General features: G+C 44.6%; 1 protein-coding gene across 1 annotated transcript in view; it reads left to right on the top strand.

The window, feature by feature from the left end:
- Positions 1–15,591, top strand: part of LOC6601694 (eukaryotic translation initiation factor 5B) — a 35,800-nt gene that overhangs the window by 7,754 nt on the left and 12,455 nt on the right. The window contains exons 5-7 of the mRNA XM_002026671.2: positions 5,676–5,752; positions 8,696–8,891; positions 10,480–10,587. Of these exons, the coding sequence (XP_002026707.1) occupies positions 5,676–5,752; positions 8,696–8,891; positions 10,480–10,587 (381 nt within the window). The remainder of the gene's footprint in view (positions 1–5,675; positions 5,753–8,695; positions 8,892–10,479; positions 10,588–15,591) is intronic.

Raw genomic sequence — 15,591 nt, 5'->3', positions numbered from 1 at the left:
CCTTCTCTGGCTCTGCTGTGAAGACTTGCATACCGATAAAACGTACGATTTGTCTATCGATTTGTTTGCATGCCGCCTGACAGCTACATGCATTCCACGGGCGTTACGTCATGGAAAATGTTTTCGCTAGATTTATGGTCCGTTGGTTGCACATTTTTATGATCGCCTGCCGGAAAAAACCAAACCAAAAGACAGCATGAATGAGCCTGCTACTCGCGGTGTCGCCCCCCTTGGCCCTCTCTTCTACCCACATTTTCGAACCCCGTTATGCATTTGGCCTGCAATTTCTTTTGCCGTCGCTATTGCTGTTGCGTTGGCTTCATTAACATTTGCACCTCGTAGCCGTCAACGACCAAATATAGCGGTGGTTGCTGCCACAACCTGATGGCTGTTGTTGCTGTTGTTGCAGTTGCGCCTTGCCATTCATAAAAAAGAGTTGGTGCACCTCTCACTCACTCGAATGATGCCACCCCACCCCTTTCGCCCCACCGCCCCTCCGCCTCTTCACCTTTTTTTTTTTTTTTTGCTTATACAACAACTGCAGTTGCAATTGCAATTGCAATTGCTGTTTTCTGTGGCTGTGGCTGTTGCTGTGCCTGCATTTGTCGTTCGTACACCCGCAACGTGGCGGCATGGGTTCATGTTCATTCATACATTTTGCAATGCAACATCCATCCACACATGCACTGAAATTGTACCTGCACTTTCTTCCGCAACTCTTAAGGTACCTCGTGGAAAGTCTTGGGGGCAAGAGCATGCTTGATCAGAAAGAATCGAACCTAATCAATGGTTATTTCTCAGGATTTATTGAGTATCCATCTATTATCTCATTTTAAAGCCAGAATATGGAATGGAACAGCTATTTTTATGATTGGGGGGCTCTCTAAGGATCTACAGCATATCCTCTGGTTCGGATGATTATCCCCGAAAGAATCTAGTCGACTACTGGGTATTCCCTAGTCGATATCCAGCCTGTACCTTTCTTACTTCTTTCTCTGTTTTTTGTAGCTTTTTTCTACTTTTCTTATGAATGAACAAATTGAGCACTCGAAAAGTTGCTAGACTTCAAAAGTGGCTAGTCTTCTGCCTGATGCCTCTCCATCGCTTTGCAACCTTCCGACCTGCCGCCTGAGAGTGGGGCATGCAACCAGATGCTAGTGCTAGTGCTAGTGCTAGTGCTGCTGCATTTGGGCGAAAATGTAATTATGTAGCCATCAACTATTTCCATGGAGCAGGCATGGCATTCATTGTGCTGCTGTGGCTGCTGCTGTTGCTGTGGCTGCTGCTGTGGCTGCTGCTGTGGCTGCCATAATTGTGTGCCACATTCTCGCAGTGCGAGTGCGGGTTTTTTTTTTTTTTTTTGGTAGGTGGGCTACGTGGTGGGCAGGTGGCAGGCCGCATACATAGACACGACGACGTAATTTGATTCCCACATGCATTTTAATTAAAAGCAAACAACAGAAAGTTTCGCAAACAGAGCTCTCGTCATGCTCAGCGACTTGATGTGTCGCGTCGCGTCGCGTCGCGTCGCGTCTCTGTTTGAGGTTGCGTTGCCATTTGTAATCGTGTTTATGCCTCTGCTCCGCTCAGTTGTGGCATGCTAAACTCGCCTCGCCTCGCCCACTACTCGCCCCAAAAACATTGAAGAAGCAGCACCAAGCAGTGCTTGAAATAATTAGCCATATCGGTCAGTTTTCCTACGCAATTGTTGAGCAGAGAACGAGCAAAAAAAACAACAACAAAAACCAGTAAGAATCGTAGGCAAACATCTTGAGAAATATTGAAAGCATAAAAACACTGGAGTGAATCGAGCAGAGCGTGACGGTACATTCATTCATGAATCCTCTCCACTCGCCTCAGAGCCCCCCCGTCCCTCCCCCCAAAAAATGTTGTCCATTCCCATTGTTGGGTGCTCCCTACCCTAGCTCTGGCCCCTTCCATGGCTTTTCGGTTGCGTTTCGGCTGAATTTCATGAATGAATTTAGTTTTTGTTGCCGCGCGGCACTCTTTCGCCGGTGCCTCAGCTTTTCTGCTTCCCATGTTTCCCATTTGGCGTGTTTCGTAGTACTAGAGGCGTGGCATTAAAGCGAAATGTGGGGAAAGGAAGGAAGTGAGGAAAGAACCCCAGAAGCAGAGACCAAAAACCAAAAAAATAAGACGCCGAAGAGGAAGCGGACAATGCCAATGTTTTCATTAATGCGACGTAGTTGCCAAAAACAACAATGAAAATCAGTTCTGTGGAAACACACACCCTTGGATACCCTGAAACCCAGAAAGATGTTGTATTGCTTTGAGGTCATCAGTTCTGATGCGAAAAGCTAGTTTCCCCTAGCAGATATCAACGAAAAGGTCGATTGATTATAGAGTATCATTGGAAATAATCGATAATGGTAATTAAATAGTGTTAGCTATCGATAAACCATCGATAATGATGATAAATAATCGTTGATGTTCGAGAACGGTCCGTTATTTATGGGTTTTTATCACAAATTGTCGATTAGTTATTGATTATGATAGTAAACTATTAATATGGCTCGATAAACTATCGATAACAGTCTATAATTGTCGATAAATAAGGGTTGAAGGCCTGTTAACAGAAGACTTGTGTTCAGGGACTTGTTTAAATAGAAAATGATGAACGAATTTCGTTTTATCCAGAATCGATACATACATACAAGTGTACATATGTACATATGTATGAAATCGGAAGTACTTCCTTCGTTGCATGGCAAACATCTGTTCAAAATCGCAATGCCCTCTGAAAAGGGCACAACAACAACAACAACAACAACATAAGACCAAGAGAGAGAATAAAGGGAAGATAAGGAGGAAGAGTGGAAAAAAAAGAACAATGAATGAATGAATGAATGAATGAGCCCAAGGCGGGATGGGCCCTGAATCCGAAGTGAATGAGTAAATGAATGAATGTAAAAATGAAAGACGAAAACAAAACCAACAACGGAAGCAATTCTTCCTGCCACACACACACACACACAGAGATACGATTACAAAAACACAGATACTACTCAGTGGCAGACTGGCACACAGTCCACACTCAAGAGCTTATTGCTTAATTTTCATTCATAAACACGTAGCGGCCGCATTTTCAATGAAATCAAATGCCCAACACGACGACAGTTGAAGGAAGTTGCTCTGTGCTCCGTGCTCTGTGCTCTGTGCTCTCTCTGCCATGGATTCAGATCCGAAAAAAACCCAACCAAAATAATAGATATTTATGTACGAGTAGTTTTGCCGAAACGGAAGTTTATACGGAACGTGCAGCATTTTTCTTGAATTTGAGCGTAATTTCCCCCCGTCCCCCCATTCCCCCCCTCAAGAAAGGTTCTCTCTTCTCTTTTGTCATTAATTAGCTGTCCGCCTCAGCGAAAAAAGTGACGTAAACCGGACACGACCGCAGACACAGACAGAGACACGGGCCGAGCTATTAATTTGCTTGTTTTCCATCAAACAAAATTTGCATCATTTGACGGGCTATAGCCCGTCACTGGGCTGTACCTGTACTCAAATCTCTGGTTCTTTTCGGTGCCATCGATAGCATTAAGTGGCATGTACATCCGACTTGACGTCAGCGGCGGCAGCATCGGTTGCCAGTGAAAGCATCCCATGCCGGAGATGGCAACCTTTTACCTTTTTCCATCAAATGGCAGATAAAACCGAATATGGTGTACACTTCTGGGGGGTGTTGTTGAATGTGCAGCAGTGCCCCTCGGTTGTTGGTTACAGTTACGCCTACCAATCATCCTCAAATACATGTGGAAATACATACCTTCTTTGAGAGTGTAGTGAAACGATATACCGCTTTGGCTTCTCTCTAGTTTTTCTCGAATTTCTCTGGGGCTTCTGCTGGTGGCGATGCTGCCACTGCCGTGTCAGCCATGTCATGCGCACGATTTGATTGTTTTGTGCGAAACGATATCTGAAGCTTGGAAATCGTTTACGGAGCTGTGCCACGTGGAGTGCCTCCCCCCTGCCTCTGGCACTCTCTCTTCCTCTTCTCTCTCTATCGGGTCGCTCCCCAAGCAACACCGTAAGGGGTTGGGGCTGGGCATTTTGCTATCACTTCCGTTTGACCGTTTTACATGGAAATCGAGGCTCTCGACTCTACAATTACTGCGTATTTTTGTTGCTCTGTTGCTGTGCCGCCTCTCTTTTGTGTCGCGCTGTTGCCCCACAATTGTGCATTCAACACAATAAACTTCCGATTTCATTCATTGTTTTGTTGATTGCAAAACTCTTTCCCTCCCCCCCCATTCCCCGTCCCCATCCCCCTACCCCAGCTCACTCTCTCACTCGCTTTTAGTTTATTTTTATTTGCTTTTCCGTTAGTTACACACACACAAACACACACACACACACATTTCTTTTATAACAGCAGTGGAGCAGCGGTTCTGGGTAATGAATGAAATTTTCCTGAATGGCTTAGGCTGTAATTGAATTCAATTTACAATTGAAACTCGAAGCGTAAGATGGAGACAGAGAAAAGAGCAATGAGGCCAGCGGGGCCAGAGGCAGACCCAGAAAGAGTAGTGGCAACCCTGCCGGGCAGAAGCACAGTAACAGAGGCAATGACAACTCTATTAGTTTAATGATATTCTGCTACGATGTTCCATTGATTAATAATTAATTTAATAGCAAAAAAAAAGAGGAATAAATATAGTGGCAACACTGCCATAAAAGCAGTCCGGCAACCCTTACCAGAGGGTATTTTAAGAGGAACTAAATTAAATGATTAACAAAAAGAGCCCTCAAAAAGGTGGCAACGCTGCCGGACCGAAACGCCCCTCTCTTAGAGGCTTATTTGGATCAGATTTGTAATTTATTTACGCGTTAAACTGACATTTAAATGCAAGGCACACGCCCAAGAGATGCCGAGACAAAAACGAGTTGCACATTCCAATTAATGTTTGGGCAAGTGGATGGATTGTGGCACTGTAGTCCATCGGTCGACCGACCGACCGACCGCCTTATCAGTGGCGCGTGCATATCCGGTGGCGCAATTAAGTCGCTATCGAAAGCAAATTCCATTTGGCCCCACTCATTGAAGCCCTGCCCTGCGGCACCATCCGCCAAGCATGCGTTCAGCCATCCATCCATTCATTCATTCATTCATTCATTCATGTCAGACAGAATATCTGGCTTCTGCTGTTGCTGTTATTTTTATCAATGATCATTTGTAATCATCTGGCGACGAACAACAAAAATAAATACAAAATAAAAATTGAACATCTTCGACGAGATGTGAATGAACTCGTCGAATGGCCTGTCGCTCTGCTCGGTGGAGGTCTGTATGTCTACACACATACATATATTACATATAGTACATGTGTATGTGTGTATGTGTGTATGTGTGTATGTATCTCGGTCTGTCTCTGTCTCTCTAGATGTCTGCCCGCTTTGGGCCATTTGAGAAAATGTTTCACTTTAGTTTTTCGTGCCGCTTGTTTAGTTTAGATTTTGCTTTTTTTTATTTTTTTTTATGGCCATGTGTCTAAAAATAGCCAAAAGAAACGTCTCTTTGGGTCAGATGGTTTTGGGCCAAAAAAAAAAAAAAAATAAATTGTTTTCGTACAGCCAGCGATCTGGTTGACAACTTCTCTTAAACATAGATCTTTACTCGTGTCGTCTACTATATGTATTATCTGTATTTTTTCCAGTACTCTGCCATACGCATCGGTCCCGTGGTCAAACGTGATGTGATGAAGGCCTCTACGATGTTGGAGCACGAAGCACAGTGAGTAAACGCCATCCCCCCCAGCGACCCATCCATATATCGATTCTAATTCCATTCTTTTCCCATTCGTTGACAATGTGTCACACAACATACAACATTTGTATGGCTATCAGAATTCTCTGGAATTCGCTGAATGCGGAAATTCAGTCAGTCCCTCCCTAGGGGTGGTGGGGCAGGGGGACTCGTTGTAGGAAAAACTGGCCCTATCGAATTCACGTCGCGTGGGTTTATTGAACTTCCTCACAAAAAAAAAAAAAAGAAAAAATACAACAGAAAGAGAAAAAGAAATGCTGTCGAGTGCATTGAAATTGTATGCCATGTGTGGAAATTGATTTGATCTATGGGTTATTTCTATGAATGGGGCATGGCATGTGGAAATATGCGATGAATCGAAAGGAAGGAAAGCCAAGTGGGGTCTGACGACCCTTCGAATTCGATTCCACTTATTTCTGGGCAGTTTATTGACATTTTTATTCAGGCATATCGCAACAACAACAAAATATTCTTTCGGTAAATGTTGATTTGGTTAGTTCTATGAAGAGAAAGAGAACAAATGTGATGACCAATTGGAAAATACTTGTTCTTTGCTATATATCATTTGAGCAAAAGAAGAGACAGAAGCCATGACTATCTGGCAACTCTTTAACATCGATTGATCTGGCAACATCAAAACGGGATGCCACTCAGTGTTTTTTTTAGCCTTTTTATCCATTGATCTGCCAACTCTATTTATTACGTTTTGCCCAAGAACTTCCTCTTCGAAACGTGTCGCACAAAGACCTTCCCCAGAGCCAAGGCATGCCCCACCTTAAAGCCATTTACAACACATTCAATCACACCACACAACACACACCTCTCCCTCCTTTTCGACCACATTGTATGGGCACTATGCCGCCTTATAATCGAACACTTAAAAACAGCAAGAGGTCCAGAGAGAGAGAGAGAGAGGGAGCGAGAGACACAGCAGATACTGCGACTGGAATAAACGACTTTTTGATATACGACAATGAACAATGCAATTTTATTGCCGCTTAACTTCATTAACACACACCAACCGCTCTCTGCGCCCCCACCAGCCATCAGCCAGCAGCCACCAGCCACCACGATTATAAGCGGATCTTTGAAGATTGTGTTTGTGATATAGCCGCCAAGAAAGGAGTATGGTGTATGGTGTATGGTGCATGGGATGGGTCCGGGCTAAGTGATTCATTTAGCGGCAATCACAAAATGCACTTTACACCAAAAGATAGACAGAGAGAGAGAGAAGGAGTGGGCAGTGGGCAGTGTGCAGTGTGCAGTGTGCTAAGCGATCCTCATGATTTATTATAGAGAGCGAAACCTTTAGACAACATTTGCCAGCCGGCAGCTTTGTCTCATTAGCGTCTCGTCTCTGGACGTTAAGTGGTGCCAAATAGTAGACCAAGATGCCACTTATATGAATATTGGCTCCCCTCACTTCTGTATCGGTATCTTTTGCTATATCTGTATCTTTCTCCCTTAGCTCTTGAAACTTCTCCCGTATCTATATCCCCTGGAACCTGCTGCGGTATCTTTATTTCTTTAAAATTCTTGGTGTATCTTTAGCTCTGAAAAGCCTTCCTTTATCTCAATTTCTTCTATCTATAGTTCTGGAAATCTCTCCTGTATCTGTATCTCTCCCGTTAGCCCCCTCCTGTATCCGCTGTATCTCTCTTGGAACACCCCTCTTGTATCTGTATCTGTAGCTGTATCTTTCTTGAAACCTCTCTCTCTCTCCACCTTTCACGCCTTGGCTGACAAGTTTCCAATTGCATTTTGCCGGCCAACTGAAACTATTTTCGTGCTCTGCTTGGCAGCAACAAAAGCGGGGCCTAACAGATGCTCAGATACATTTACAAACTACAGATGGCGTTGCCGAGATGCAGATACATTAACGGCCCACTCAAATTACGCTGTCACATGCGCGAAAAACGAATGAAAAACGAAAAACGAAAAATGGCCAAGGCAGCATAATAGAAATGTCTACCAGCACTTTGTGTGTGTGTGTGGATACGTTTGTATCTTGTATCTGTACGCCCAGCATTTCCGTTTGGGGCACATTTCCGGCTACGGGCCCTTTCTGCGCATGCGTGCGGCGCGCTGTTGAATTATATTTGCTTTTAGGAAATGTATCCGCATATCTTGCAGATACACTTCACTTGTCTTTCGTTCTTTGGTGGGTGCTCTTCATTTTATTTATGACTTTTACGCGTGTGGAATTTTTAGCCATCAAATTTTGCATTTTACGATCGTAAACATCTCTCCGTCGCACTCTCGCACTCTCCTGCTTCCCATTCAGGGCTCGTATTTATCCCCCATAAAATGCTTTTTATGTGATCTTTTTATGCATAAAATTAGCTCTCGAATGAAGCTATTTATTGGTTATTTGTTTCCGTTCTGCAAAAGGGTATCTGTTTCTGGCAGGGATCTCCTCCCATGATTCGCCGCTTCGTTTATTAAGTTTCTCCTCCAAAATTGAACATAATTCATAGATCGATTAGCCTTTCATTCCGTCTGTCCCCTGCCCTCCCCTTCTCTGACACGAAGAACCCCAAAAAGTGGCCCCTCATTAGTGCCCCTTCTGTTGGACCCTTCCGCTGTCCAAAGAGGGTTTCGATACGATTCTCGAAATGCCAACCATTTCCTGTCATTGAAAGCGCACGCTGCGCCACGGATGGCCAACACACGAAAGTATCTTTCGCGTCTCTCTTGGACAAGACGTTGTTGTGATTTCAATTATTAACGCTTCCTGGTGGGGATCATTAGGCCAGACTCCAGGGACTCCAGAGAGACAGGAAACTGCCTTCCCATTATCATTATACTCATACTTATACTTATACTTATTATTATTACAATTTTAATTGTTTTAAATGACGTTTTTTGTTTGTTTCTTGTTCTCTTCTTGCTTTTCGGTGACGCCCTTAGATATGCAACAATTTTGGCATTCGATGTGAAAATCGAACGCGAAGCCCAGGAAATGGCCGAATCGCTGGGCGTGAAAATATTCCAAGCGGACATTATCTATCATCTGTTCGATAAATTCACCGCCTACCGTGATGAACTGAAGCAAAAGAAACGCGAGGAGTTCCGTTCCATAGCCGTCTTTCCATGCAAGCTACGGGTAAGTGGACCGATCGAGAGCGATCTCCAGTGGAAGGTACTACTCCCGATGTCATTATGGGTATTATTATTTTAATGTGGGCTTTTCCCGCCTTTGGCCCTGCGTCCGCACATCGCGCACAGGTGTAAAATGCAATCCAAGCGACTTGGACTTGGGGCATCTCCAGCTGTGACCTAATGATGCTTCAGGCCAACAGAATGAGAACACAGCCAAGAGAGAAGCGAACCACTCAACAAGCGATTAAAGCCTTAGTCGATCCACAACCAGTGCCCAGAGCCCAGAGCCCAGGGCCCAGAGCCAGACGCCTGCATCTCTCACGTCCACACTTCCTGCTCAAATAATGCTTTTAAACAGCGTATTTGATTTATAGGCAATCATTAGATTATGGTCGTATGCAAGATCCCCACACACACACACACAGACACACATCCAGATGGGGCTCTGGCTCCCACTGTGCTGGTAATTGGACACAGAGCGAACACACAGCTGTTCCCCCCACAGTATCCCACTAGAACGATGGTAGATATAGGAGGAGCCTATGCACCCAGCCTCTAGACAAGCCGAGGCATCGTCTCCCAGAGACCCAGAGACTTCTTCTTGTTTTTGTAATAACAATAACGTTGTTTTAGTTTGAGTTATTAACTCGCCTTCTGTCTTAAGGAGCTGGCCAGCCACCAGTCAGTGCATGGTGGAATGGGTCTGTCTGTCCGTCTGTTCGTCTCTCTGTTTGCCGGAGAGAAAACGTGTTCTTTGGGCCACTTTTTCTAGTCCACTGTGGCTCTGTTTCGATACCATTTTCTATGTCGGCTGTGGCGCTGCTGTTTCTACTGCTGCTGCTGCTGCTGCTGCTGCTGCAGGCGGCATCCCATTTGAGGCCTTCTTCTCCCAACAGTTGACGCAACGGAAATTAAGTTGTTCTTCGGCGGTTTTCTTGTACGCTGGTTTTCCTCTGGGTTCAGCCACAACGAAGCTACAAAGCGCTACAAAAATGAGTCTCAACTAGAAAAAGAAACTTGAAGATTCTTTGAATAAAGAGTCGTAGGCTAAAAGTATTCCCAAATGACTTCCCTATAGATGCTTCAGAAAAACAATCCATAAAAAGAGATACTTCAGAAAGAGATGCCCAAAAGATTCGATCTTACAAATGCCCTACGCACTTCTCACACGCACTTCTCATGATTTTCTTTGATCGCTAAGAAGTTTTCCCACAAAAAGTAACTAAAGGAACTTCGTAGAACAAATAGTAGTTTTCTTAGTTCTTCCTGAAAGTTTTTCCATAATAAAGAACTTTACCGAAAAACAAACCAACCCCAACTGTAGGGTGCTCTTAGATCTGGTAGATCTTCTGAAGAATGGCATCAAGTTGTTATGCTATCCTATCGACAGAGCCAGTGCTGGCCATCGCATCGCCTTAGCCACCATAATTATTAGACATTATTTAAAAAGTAGTTAAGAGCCGGCCGCCCATCGTTATCGAGGGTAGCCGCTTATTAGTTGTGCCTAGGCCTAAGAAATGATCAGGTATCTTTCAGTCATTGATCTAATTCTCTCTCTCTCTCTCTTTCTCTCTGTTCTTCGCATCTTTTAGATACTGCCACAATTCATATTCAACAGCCGGGATCCCATTGTGATGGGCGTTATGGTGGAGAATGGCATTGTAAAAGTGGGAACACCGATTTGTGTGCCCAGCAAGGAGGTAAGTGACTGATAGTCCCTAGCGCATGTCTAGCGCACAATCTATAACTATATTGGCACAGCACACAAAAGGTTCCATTGTGATTGGGAGATTGGAGATCATCAATGTAGATCTCTCGCGCCATCAGCGCACAATGAAAGTCCTTTGTGTGTGTGTGGGTCCGGCCTCTGTGAGGCCTCTGAAAATCGTGTCAAGTACTCGTACCACTCGTCCGTCGTCCCTCGTACGGCTGTTTGTTTGGCTTTGCTACCTTTTGCGTGGCAAGCCTTTCATTGTTGACACAGGTGTTGTTGTGTCTCCGGCCCGACCCGACCGATCCGATCCAAACCGATCCGTGGTGTTCCGTGATGCAATTGTTGTGTGGCACATAATTATTAGCTCATCGCCGATACGAAATTGCGACGCAAAATTCATTCGTTTTGAAATTCTTTCATAATTAAAGCAAAATGTCTTGAAGCTCCAATTATTGTCCCGGGGATGGGTGTGGGGGATGAGGGGGGATGGACAACGAAGACGACACTCATTTCAATTTATGCGCTGACATGTCCTGTTTCCCGTCAACGACAACTGTTTCCTCTCGAAAGACAACAACAAACCATCGATGATGGCTACTTCTTTTGCCGCTTCGATCTGCTTCGGAGCTAAAGGGTTTCTTCTCTCCTGTGCTTGACTTTCGACTTGAAAGCACCACAAGGAGAAGGAGACTCGGAGGAGGAGTAGGATCGAGTGGTGGGGCCAGCCGGCTGGCAGGCATCGCATCGCATCGCATGGCATGGCATGGCATTCATTGGCAATTATAACTTCCTCAATTATCCACAGAGAGCAGAGCAGAGCAGAGCAGAGCTCTGCTAAGCTGTGCGCTTCCCGTCATTCATCGTCATTCTTTTTAACGTTCTCCTTTACTCCTTCTTCTCTCCACCTCTCTACCTCTACCTCTATCTTTCTTTCCTTCTTTCTTTTTTTTTTGCTGCTGTTGTTGTTGTTGTTGCGCTTCTTACTTTTTCTGCAAAGTTTTAAAACAGATTTTTTTTTAGTAGATTGCCCTATCTTTTGTGGGCATAGGTTTTTCCTAGACGATTATATATTTTATGATGATATTTGCTTTGGGAATTTTTCTTTGTGGTTTTTCAAGTTTTTTTGGGGAAACTTTGGTATTAATGGGATTCTCCATACATATATCTAATCTATTTTTGTTGAATATATATCTCTAGGAAATATTATGAGTACCAATGACAATCTTTTTTTTCTGGTTCTTCAAAAGTCAAAACTTTCCTAGTCAGAGTCAGAAATACTTGGATAGACCATAGATTTTGCGAAAGTCTTTGTTTTAAATGAAATTTGATTTTAATCTTCGCAGCTTTCAAAGTATCTTTGATAAGACCAAAGATCCAATCCTGATATTTCTATAGGAAAAAAAGAGTCCAACATCTAGCTGAAGCATTTTATGATGCAGACCGGCCGAGGGGCACAGCCGCATGACGCCCAACACGAGTAACCGCTTCGATCGCTGACATTTAGAGGCTGTGATAACTGGCCCTTCCAAAAGGGTACTCCAATCCATCTTTCATTGGATTTTCTTTAGGGTATTTTAGAAGTCACCAAAAATCAAGTGTGTTCTGCTGCCTCCCTGGTCGCCTGGTGCCCTGGCTGCCGCCTTGATCCAATTCTACTTTAGATCTGCACGTTATTTTCTGCCCCAAAGAATGCTGGGCTTTGTCGCTTTTGCGCCCCTGCCCCATGCCCCATGCCCAATGCCTCCTGCTTGGCTTTTTTTTTTGTTGCCTTTGCCTTTGCCTTTTGCCATTTCCGTTGACTTTCAGGGGGAGCTCGTCGAATCGTCCAAGAGGATGGTCCCCGGGATGTGGATGGGACTGGTACTGGGACCCCCATCTCTCTCTCTCTCTTTCTCTCTGTCGCTCTGTCTCAGCGACAACTTCCTTTCGTATCTTTTGATGGCAACGGCTGCTGTTGCTGTTGCGGCGGCTGCGCATGCGTGCCACAGAAGACCCTGCCTGCCAGATGGTCGGTCTCTGGTCTCCGGTCTCCGGTCTCTCCCGGCCCTTGCCTGGCCGGGCCCGTTGATTACATTTATTAATTATATAATTAAATCTGTAATAGCAGGGCCAATGCGGCTGCAGCTCCTTCCCCTATGCTGATCTGATCACTTGGGTCTCTGTCTTTTGTTTCTCTGCGTCTCGCGTGTAATTGTTTTGCTGTGTGTCCGGGCCCCGAAACATCCGTTCTCACACGCATTTTTGGACAACGACAACGACAGCCATCAAACCACTTCCACTTCCCGTTTTGGGGTTTGTCATTACACTTTCACGACAAAGAGAGGTTCAAACAGGTGGAGTGGAGTCGTCCACTAGCCGCAGCAACCCTTAACCTCCCTGAGCCTGAGCCTCCCCTGGGGGCACTGAAAGTGTCACAATTTGGTAACCAGATACGAGAGTCTGACTGCATTTTATGCATTTTATGGGGGTTAATCACAGGTTGAGGGTTGAATGGACGGACGGCTAGCCACACGGGTTCATTGATTGGCAGGGGTGATTGAGGTGAGCTAAGGTGATTGATCCAGAGGGCACTTCGTCACGGAAGTTCTGCAGCTCAAACTTAGCCACCGACCGAGGGGCTCTAGTGCACTACGCGCGAGATTTTAGAGGATCAATTTCTTTGGATAATGAGATCGAGATTTTCTATCTTGTAGATCTGTTACTCATCTTTTGATTCCCGATTCTCCATCTCTAACAATGGACTCTCATCTACCAGAAGATATTTCCAAAGATCTCAAGTTTTATATTAAAATCAGTCCCTAGATCACTTCTCAAGCCTTAGAGCCTTCAACAGTTGTCTTCAATCTGGTGTCTGTCTCCCGCAAAAGATTGATCTTTGGGTCTCAGATCACTTCCTCTTTAATCCCAAACAAAATTTCAATTAAATTTCGCTCTTGCCAGGGAATTGTTGGGATCATCCTACTACCTTTAGCCATATGGCCATAGCCTTGGGGGTCATTGCAGCTAATTAAGCAGCGATCTTCTGTTCTCTGTTTTTTTATCCCACACTCTCATCAGATCCGCCTCGGAAGGAGGGGCTCGTACTACATCAAAGAGTTTCACTTTATCGAGGCACAATCTAAGCCACAAGAGCACACGCCCCACTCTCGCACTCTTCGCATTCATTCGTATTCGCATTCGCATGGGATACGATACGATACGATACGATCCCAACTGATCCGATCCGAAGCGATCCTCCATTCAAATCTCCCACTGACATCAGGCGGAATACATTTATTTTTCGTTGGTTTTTGCGTTTGCTTTTGCTTTTTTTTTTCCCCGCGGTTTCTGAGGGGCCTGTGCACTTAAAAACAGCAAAACAGCAAACGGAAGTTGGAGGCGTTACCCAGCGCCAAATCCAAATCCGTCCAGATCCGTCCGTCCATTCGTCCGTCCTTCTGTCCGTCCGTCCGTCTGTCAGTCAGTCAGTCACTTAACATATGGACGATGTGTATATGTGTCTACGAGGGCAATTTATATCTACTCCACAGACGCGGAGAGGCGCAGCTACAGGGGAGGGCTATATAGAGGGGGATCTATGGCTAAAGACGGTCTTTAAAACCGAGTCTGTGGCCTGGCGAATTGGTTGCCAGATCACTTGCAGATCGTCTTGCATATGTTGTATATAGATATTACTTGCAGCAGGCCTGGCCTGCTTGCCCCCCCTCCCAAAAACCGCAAGACACAAACCAGAAATCTGCTGGCAAGAGACAGGGAGACAGTGGCAGAGAGAGGGGGAGGGGGGGCAGAGAGAGTGAAGAGGCACAGGCGATCGATATCTTTTAATATTTTCATTCATGCCTCAAGTGTTTGCTGTAGCGGAAATGAAAGCTCATTCAGTGTTGCTGCTGATGTTGCTGCTGGTTTTTTGTTAATTAAATGCCTCTGGGGTTTTCGATTTACTTGAATATACTACACGACTACCAATATATATATATGTATAAAGAGGTAGCCGTTTGCCTTCGATCGGGGGACTGCATGTTGATCTTGGGCTAATTTATGGGCTGCTGCTGCTTCTGCTGTTGGGAGACTTAAGTAGGTAAGGGATTCGCTCTCTTCTCTCCTTCTCCCAACTCTCATCATATATGTATGCCTCTTCATTATATCTCTGGGATGTGTGTGTGTGCCAAGGCATTTATGTATAAGATTTAAGTATTATTTTCTTTGGGTGTTTGCCTCCAATTGTTAAGCCTCTTCATGGCTTATGACTTCCGTTGTCGCCTCGAAATGGGACTGGTAATGGGAATGGGTATGCCCGGTGCCTATTTTGAATGATTCTCTCGAGTGACGTTGTGATCGACGTCTTAACGGGGGCTTAGGCATTGTCTATGGCGGGGAAAAGGAAAGATATTGAATTGTATCTGTGAATGAATGGGCTTCAAGTAGATATTACTCGAACATAATCTTTAGATATTATGCTTTAAAATGTATAAGCGATCTGTGATTGACCTTACTTTAAACTTTTCCACAAAATTCTCTTTATTTTTGGTAAAAATATATCTTAAAGCTAAGCCCCAAATGGTCTCAAAGCAAACCCTATATCACAGAAGAACTTCTGCTCAAAATTATCCAAGAATTGTTGATATATAATCTCTTTATCCACTTTACACTTTTCGAACGTTTTTTTCGAGCCACAATACGCGATATCTGGGTACCCGTAGGTAGTGAATGTATCTCTCTCCATGTATCTCTAGATGGATGGATCTCCTTCGTATTTGCAGCCCATAAACTCTCAAAATAGTATCTATTTATCTCTTAAGAGATCCCCTTCCATACCATTATCTCTCCACAGAGTATCTGTCTATGTACCTCTTCATAGATCTCCTTCCTACCGAGAACCTCTCCCGGTCTCTTCATCACTTGACACTTTCTCATGTGTATGCCTCTCCTACCACGTTTTGGATCGACAACTGCGTCATCTTTTCTGTGGCATGAATTGAAATCCGTTTTA

The sequence above is a fragment of the Drosophila persimilis genome, unplaced genomic scaffold, assembly GCF_003286085.1.
Source record: "Drosophila persimilis strain 14011-0111.01,24,50 unplaced genomic scaffold, DperRS2 tig00001261-arrow-arrow-pilon, whole genome shotgun sequence".
Classification (NCBI taxonomy): Eukaryota; Metazoa; Arthropoda; class Insecta; order Diptera; family Drosophilidae; genus Drosophila; species Drosophila persimilis.
This window is presented reverse-complemented; position numbering and strand designations above follow the sequence as displayed.